Below are 8412 nucleotides of genomic sequence, written 5' to 3' on the forward strand. Positions count from 1 at the left end.
CTCTATGGATTTAGACATCATGGGCTATCCAGCATATCCATGCAAGACTCACAAATGCGACACAAGATCCACAGGAGTGCACCCTGTCTTGCCTGCATGGCAGATGGTGGCCAGGGTGCACACTGTCAGTACATGCCTTGCTTTAGGACTGGAATTGACTCCCTGAATTTCATGTAAGCTACTACTAACAACAGAGAGCTATTTGGCTTAAGAAATGCACTATACTGTTTCATTGCTATCACTGTGTCTTTATTGGTCCAAGATGAAATTCTCTGAAGAAGGGACCACTGGAAATAAAACTTCTGCGATTGTGTTTGTTATCCTGGGTTTTTCTCATCGTCCAGATATGAAAGTCATCTTCTTCATCCTATTTCTATGTATTTACATCGTCATGGTGCTGGGAAACCTAATTATTCTTCTTGTAATTAACATGGACCCTGTCCTCCACACCCACATGTACTTTTTCCTCAGGAACTTGTCATTTCTGGAGATCCACTACACCTCTGTCACCCTGCCCAGAGTGCTGGTCAATCTTCTCTCAGGTGATACGTCCATCTCTCTTGCTGGTTGTGCTGCACAGATGTATTTCTTTCTTTTCTTTGGGGCAACTGAGTGCTGCCTCTTAGCTGCTATGGCGTATGACTGCTACTGAGCCGTATGCAACCCTCTGCATTACATGGATATCATGAATAAGAAGGTATGCATGCAGCTGGCTGCTTCCTCATGGATATGTGGCAATCTCGTGGCCCTTGGACACACTACATTTATCTTCTCTTTGCCCTTCTGTGGCTCCAACGTGATCAACCATTTCTCCAGCCAGTGCTGATGCTGGTGTGTGTGGACACCTACTGGAATGAGCTGCAGATCATTCTGGCTGCTACCTTTGTCATCCTGATGCCTTTTCTGCTCATTTTGGTGTCCTATGGTCTCATTATTTCCTCCATCCTCAAAATCAGGTCTGTCAAAGGAAGGTATAAAGCATTCTCCACTTGCTTCTCACATCTCAGTGTAGTGACATTATTCTATGGGACAGCTGTGTTCATCTATATACGTCCCAAATCCAGCTATTCCCTGGATGTGGACAAGGTGGTCTCTCTGTTCTATTCTGTGGTGACCCCTATATTGAACCCTGTTATCTACAGCCTTAGGAATAGGGAATTTAAAGGGGCTCTCTTTAAGATGAGAATGAAGCTATTTCACCCAATGCCTAGGTCAGTTCCCCTCAGCTGAACAACCATCCACAAATATCTCACCTCAGAAGAAGCACTGGCACAGTGCCAGAAGGATATAGGAAAGACCAGTGACAGAACTTTAGGACAGGAAGGCATTCAGCTCACCTGAATTCAAAAAAAGTAATTAGGTGTCTAAACAGGAGTATCTGGTGGCATTTGAAGTGCATAGCCTCCAGTTGCCATTACAGAACGTGTGTATCTCCATTCAGTTACAGTTGCCAGTACCACATGAAGATCTTGGATACAGTAGGGTGTCTCATGTGAACCCAGGCACATACCTTTAGGCATAAGAATTACACCTCAGATGTCTATGGCATGATAGAGAGAAGGTTGCTATCCAGAGGGACCTTGACAGGCTTGAGAAGTGGGCCCATGTGAACCTCATGAGGTTCAACAAGGCCAAGTGCAAGGTCCTGCACCTGGATCAGGGCAACCCCCAATATCAATGCAGACTAGGAGATGAACTGATTGAGAGCAGTCCTGCAGAGAAGGACTTGGGTGATACTGGTGGGTGAAAAATTGGATATGAGCCAGTGATATGCATTTTTCAGTCCAGAAAGCCAATTGTATGCTGGGTTGCATAAACAGAAGCATGGCCAGCATGTCAATGGAGCTGATTCTACCCTTCTACTCCACTCTTGTGAGACCTCACCTGGAGTGCTTTATCCATTTCTGGGGTCCCCAGTTTAAGAAAGACATGGACCTTTTCAAGCAGGTCCAGAGGAGGGCCATAAAAATGATACCAGGACTGGGACACCTCTCCTATGACGACAGGCTGAGAGAGTTGGGCTTGTTCAGCCTGGAGGAGAGAAGGCTCTGGGATGACTTTATTGTGGCCTTTCAGTACTTAAAGGGGGCTTGTAAGAAAGATGGTGAAAGACTTTTTATCAAGACCTGTAGTGACAGGAAAAAGAGCAATGATTTTAAAGTGACAGAAGGTGGATTTAGATTTGACATAAGGAAGAAATATTTTATGATGAGAGTGATCTTCCTCCACTGGAAGAGGTTGCCCAGAGAAGTTGTGGATGCCCCCTCCCTGGAAGTGTTCAAGGTCAGGCTGGATGGGGCTTTAAGCAAACTGATCTAGTGAAAGATGTACCTGCCAGGTGGAACTAGATAATGTTGTCCTGGTTCTGGCAAGGATAGAGTTAATTTCACAAGGAGCCAGGACAGGTGACCCAAGCTGGCTGGGGGGGCTATTCCATACCATGTGACATCATGCTCACCATAAAAGGGGGCTAGTCGGGTAGGGGAGGGGCGGCGCAGTTTCGGCGCAGTCCCGGGACGGGCTGAGTGTCTGGTCGGTTGGTCGTTGGTTCGGTACATTGTTCTCTGTTATCACCCATTGTTAATATTTGTTATCAGCACTGTTGTTGATTGTTTTTTCCCTCTCCCTTGCTGTCCCAGTAAACTGCCCTTATCCCAATCCTCAGGCTTTTGCCGTTGTTTTTTTCCCGTTCTCCTCCCCGTCCCACTGGGGAAGGAGTGAGTGAGCGGCCGCGTGGCGCTCAGCTTCCGGCTGGGCCTAAACCACGTCGATGTTTAAAGGTTCCTTCCAGCCCAAACCATTCTGTGATTCTATGATTCAATGAAACAAGTTAATCTGGCTCAATTCAGTTGTGAGTATTGAGAGGCATCTACTGCCACCTGAAATCATCTGAGACATTTCAGCCATCCGCATGGACTTTGAGATATGACATGGGACATACAGAAGACATGCTGCCTTCTGCAGTAGTGGCTGGGGAGCAGACAGGGTGCCGGGGGCCATCTCCAATAGCATAGACACCTGCTACTAGGTACATGGGTTGGACCATGGTCAATGGACTGTATGGAGTGATACATGTGACCCAGTGCATGTCTCTCCTTTATAAGAAAAGGAATTAGTCTCTGCACTTCAGTCTACTCTCAGACAGACATCTAGTGTCATTTGAAATGCCATAATTTTTGGAACTGAACTCCAGATAATAATTTAGGAGGTCATGGATATACCATAGTGTCATCTATGGACTCTCATAGATGTCTGTGTCATCTCTGGCAGGCCCATGAGGAAGTCCTGGACATCCCTGGGCATCTCAAATAGCACTAAACACGCATGTTCCAGTAAACGAGTCAAGCTTCAAATCTTCTTTGACGCTAATGGGAGCTTAGACACCTAACTTACTTGGAGACACCTATATAAACGTGATTGGTAAAAGTACCAAATCCCACCCTTGCATTTTAGGGACTTGCAGATGAAATGAACTCCACCCATGTGATAGGGAAACTAAACCGACCTTCAGCCCATCCTCAAATGTTGCAAGACAACATTTCATAATTAGACTCCACCTCACAAATCTCACTTTCTGGTGAGAGTTCCTCTATCAACATGGTTTTTTTTCAAAAATGTTAGTGATATAACCAGAGAGGGCATTGATCACCAAAATTTGTACTGAGATAGCTGCCATGTCTTGTGTTTGCATAACATTTCAAAGACTGCTTTAAGGGACAAAGAAATAGAAAGAGGAAAGAAAACATTTTCTTCCCGTCTTACACAGCTAACAATTTTTATTACAGACGTCAACAGAATTGTTTCCGAATCATAAGCAATTCTAAAGACATGCAGACATGCATCTGAATTGTGGCTTATTTATATTTTCAGTGTGCTTTTATGTCTTATAATAATAATCTTGATTATTTAAAGTAGTTTTAATTGCCTGAATTCTGTTTTGGTTTGTTTTTTTGTTTGTTTGTTTGGTTTTTTTCCCAAATAACTTTCTCAAATCACTAGCAGTGAAAAGTATGAGAAACAAAAACCTAATAATTCTGGCTGACTTCTTGTTTGAAAAACTTGTTTGGCTGACTTCCTTTGAATATTGGCTGATATTTCCACTCTTATTCTTCTATGATTTTGCTGTAACTATTTGAGAAACATTTCAGATTTTTAAGGTAAAAGCTACTTATATAGAGGATCTTTCATCAGTCTTATTAAAAGGATAAAACTTCTTCAAAACATTATATTACTTCAATCGACAGATTTTAGTCTTTACATGTATGTCATATGTAATGTACAAAAAATGAAAACATGATATGTCAACTTGTAAATTTTCATTAAATCATTTGCTTTCTTTTTTGAAGGTAGAATATTATTTTCACAGAATCTAAATGTTTTCACATGTGTTTTGTTCAATGAGTTCCATAAGGGTTTGTGTAGAGATACATGTGTATGCAGACACACTTCTGTGCATATACATATGACCATGTATATGCCTCTATATCTCTCTTGCCTGCAGGCAGGTGCCCCTGGCAGAGCCCACTTCCCAGAGACAAGCCATGGGCTGACAGGATGCTCTCAGAAGGGCAGGAAAAGGCTTCCCTTTATGGCCAAAAGCATTGTGCTCTCACTTGTATTTACACTGTTTCAGCACAGGATGGGTTTCTGAGGATTCATCTGAAAAATAAAACATGCAGGTATGTGCAAGGCAGGTGCTGTTTCTTGTATGCTCACCAACTCTGCACGCTCCTGAGGGCTAACGAGTTCAGCCTGGCTTACTTGAAAAATGAGCAGAATATCGCAATGAAATAGAAACTCTTTAGAAACTAATTTCCCACAGTTATTTTAACTGGTTTAGTTTGGTTTTGTGGGGTGGGGGAAGTTTCCAGAGTCTGTGTTGTACCTGGCAGCTGCCAAAAGCAAGTACGCAAACACTTTCCCAAGAGGACAGAGTCATAAGCAAGGCTCCTTCCAGCCGAGGGCATGATAGACTGTTGTATCCCTGAAGAGAGATCACAGGAACACAGACTTTGCAAATAGTCCAGGGAAGGCAGGAGCAAATTGCTTTCCAGGCCACATCCTCTGGGCTTGCCTCCTGTTACCTTTTCGAGTAATTCCCAGTGCAACAAACCCAGTGAATGCTAGCCCCTACTCCTCTGAACTTATCCCTGTCTGTGGAGACACAGATTTCCAAGTTATCCTACGTCCTTGCATGGCACTTGATGTTGCCATGCTTTCCTCAAGTCTTCAAATGTATCACATAGCCAAACTGTCTCATGAACAAGGACTTGAACCCTGAATGTTCACATTTAGGGGCTGATGCTTTCCAGGCTAGGTGGCCCAGGCACTGCAATGCACATCTGAACCACATGCAGAAGACAGCAGTAAAGACTGCAGCATTGCAGGCCTTTACGGGAAGAAATATAGCTGGAGATTATATACCATGATAAGGAATGACTTTGGTCCTCAGTACTTAAAGCAAACTCAACAGGAGAAGGTCCTCCATTTATTGCCCAGAAGGGCGATCTACCCAGATGGAACTTTTGAAAACCCAGGTGGAAGCAAAACACTGTGCTGCAAAAAAAGCTGTGGGGAGAGATAACTCCATCTCAGCCAGACACAATACACACACGGTAGCAAGTCAGGTACTTTTTCCTGTACCCACACGCTTTTTGCACATAGCTGAAGGAGAAAATAGGCATCCCCTACCCCATAGTGACCCAGCCAAGACATTGGCAGTTTTCAGCACAAATGCTAAGCAGCTGAGCTCCAAATGAAAAACATAGCATATTTTCTGGATTTTTCTGGAAAATCCTGCTGTCTGCACCACTTTTAAGAGGAAGCCAGGAGCAAAGGCATGTCTGCTGGCCCTTTGCTGGACTTGATCCCTTCTTCAGGGCAAGCAGTGAAGTGGGATTGATACAGCATGAAGCTTTCAGAGCATTTTTTTCTCTCTCTCTTGTGAATAAGAACCTCCAAAAAAGAGAACATCAGCTCTCAGGACCTGACTAGGGCTGGTGCAGCAGATGCACGAGGCCGAGGGCTTTCTTTGCAAACACTGCACTGGAATTAAATGCTGGCATAAGTGGTTTGAAAGTCGAGGTTGCCTCAGGATCCAAGTCACACCTGCCTTAGACACTAAAGGGCTGGCCAGCCTGCCTGCTTGCTCAGAAACTGACATTTCTCTCACTGGAAAATGAACTCAAGCTGAAATCTGAGAGGGCTGAATCCTGAGTGCTTTGTCCCTGCACAGAACATGCTGAAGGTTGCTCTGGCTAGGGCCGCAATGACGGCATGGGTCTGAGGTCCTGCTTTCTCTCAGCCTTCAAAGCGGGATTTTCAGCACAGTGTTTCACACTGAAACACTAACAAGTGCACCTTGAAGGCCCTGATGCCCAGGGCAGGACTGTGATATCTAGGTCCAAGAAGGGCAGTAACTATTGCCAGGGCAGCACCAAGATTATAGGTAAAGGGAGACTCTCCTCTGGAGGGCAACTCAGTTTTCCTCTTGGCCAACACTGCCATCCCACCAAGAAATCCTGGGGACTGTCTCTTCAAAGCCAGTGGTGGGCACTGAGACTTTCCTCTGAGGACACAAGGAAGTGTTGGGAGGTGTGAGGGTGTGTGGCTAATGCAGGGTGTCCATCAAAGTAGGAATGGTGAACGTCTTGTAATACATCAGTGCATGGGATCATTATGGATCTTTCAGAGAGGCTCTCAGGCTCTGCAAGACTCTAAAGTACCATTTGTTCGGGATAGCACAATAAGGAGAAATGGGATAGCATAAATAGCCATGCATATTCCTGTGTAGCCTCAGCAGTGGGACAGTATTTATGAACACCTTTTCAGAGACAGAAATGTGGACCCAATTTGTCACTATGAAAGTGTTTCTGCCAATGAAAGCAGGAAGGAAGAAGCAAGACCAGTGTCCAGACTCAGGAAGGAGTTGAGGACTGGTCTTTCATGAAGGACTTGTCTGTTGGAGAGCATGAGCCATAGGTACAGAGCTCCTCACCTCCTCCCAGCTCCACTGCCAAGAGGACACAGTCTCTGGGATGTTTGACCCAGCAGCCTTCTGCATGCCAAACAGGCTCATCTACTGCATTGCAGAAACATCCATCAGGTGCTACTGAGGATGTACTCTTCCATACTGGGACAGTCCCAAGGGTAGTTGAAACAGCAGCATCCCTGATCCCAGTCTACATCCCAGCCTCTGGGGAAAGACCAAGTCTCCTGTTCACCCTGATGCCTTTTGCTCTGGATCACGAGCAGGCAGTGTAACCAGGGGGAACAGAAGGTTACATCAGATGAAGTGGATTGCTCTGCTTTATCATGTCTTGTTTTCCCCTTCACTTATGGAATTCCAAAAGTGCCCTCCACTGAGGAAATTTCCCTTCCCGGATTGCTCTTCTGCTGAGTTATCAGGGAAAAGTGCTGTGTGTACAGCAGGGCCGAGCTGGGTAAGTGAGTTCACCCAGGGCAAGAAGTTTGTCCCACCTCTGGTTGTGTCAAGGTTAGGAAACGGTGCCTGCTGCTTTTGAACTGTCCCATGCTTTTGAACCATGGGAGACAGGACACCACTGAGAACTCCTGCAGCCTGGCCAGGGAAGTTTCACAGGCCCTTGAGCACACTGGGGCTCACTCCCCATGAATAGCACATGAATAGCTAAGCCTCTGGGCTTGGTGCAACCCCATGCCATCATCAGACTCTGACAAAGCCCAAAAGACCATTCTCCACAGCCCTGAAAAAAGATGTTTCTCAAAGGTCATTTGACCACCAGGTAGTGAGTCCTCTGGGAGTAGTTGGAAATGCAGTTGATGAGGCAGAGAACAGCTGCAGGAAGCAGGGTCTCTGTTCTTGGCTGTGAAGACAGACAGATGAGGGGAGATGGAGCTACTCCTTTCCTGTGCAACAATTCTCTCCCTGGAGTAGGTGCAGACGTCCCAATGCCCTGCAACACTTTGGTTCCTGAGATATGCCTGAGATTGTCTGTATTATGTCCAGCTGAGATGGTGTTAATTTTCCCTGTAGCAGCCCTCATAGTGCTGTGTATTGGTAGCTAGCAAGGTGTTGGTAACACACCAGTATTTTGGCTACTGTGGAGCAGAGCTGGCACACATCAAGTCTGTCTCTCCAAAGTTCTCCCCTCACTTGTATGCTGGGGGTGGACAAGATCTTGGGAGGGGACACAGCCAGGTCAGCTGACCAAATTGACCAAAGGGATATTCCATACGATATCATGTCTGCTCAGCAATAAAAGCTAAGAGGAAGGAGGAGGAACAGGGAGCATTTCTTATTTCTGACATTTATCTTCCAGAAGAATTGCTATACGTACTGAAACTGTGCTTCCCATGAAGTGGCTGGACATCACCTGCTGATGGGAAGCAGAGAATAAATTTGGGATTTTTTTTCCTTTGCTTCCACATGCA

At 45.4% G+C, this 8412-nt stretch overlaps 1 protein-coding gene across 1 annotated transcript in view; it reads left to right on the forward strand.

Moving 5' to 3' along the window:
* The first annotated feature begins 262 nt into the window (after positions 1 to 262).
* The window catches only part of LOC142603549 (olfactory receptor 10C1-like), a 178324-nt gene continuing 170174 nt past the window's right edge, over positions 263 to 8412 (forward strand). Inside the window, 2 exon segments of the mRNA XM_075764865.1 lie at positions 263 to 809; positions 812 to 930. Of these exon segments, the coding sequence (XP_075620980.1) occupies positions 263 to 809; positions 812 to 930 (666 nt within the window).

The sequence above is a fragment of the Balearica regulorum genome, chromosome 12 (assembly GCF_011004875.1).
Source record: "Balearica regulorum gibbericeps isolate bBalReg1 chromosome 12, bBalReg1.pri, whole genome shotgun sequence".
In the NCBI taxonomy this organism is placed as follows: Eukaryota; Metazoa; Chordata; class Aves; order Gruiformes; family Gruidae; genus Balearica; species Balearica regulorum.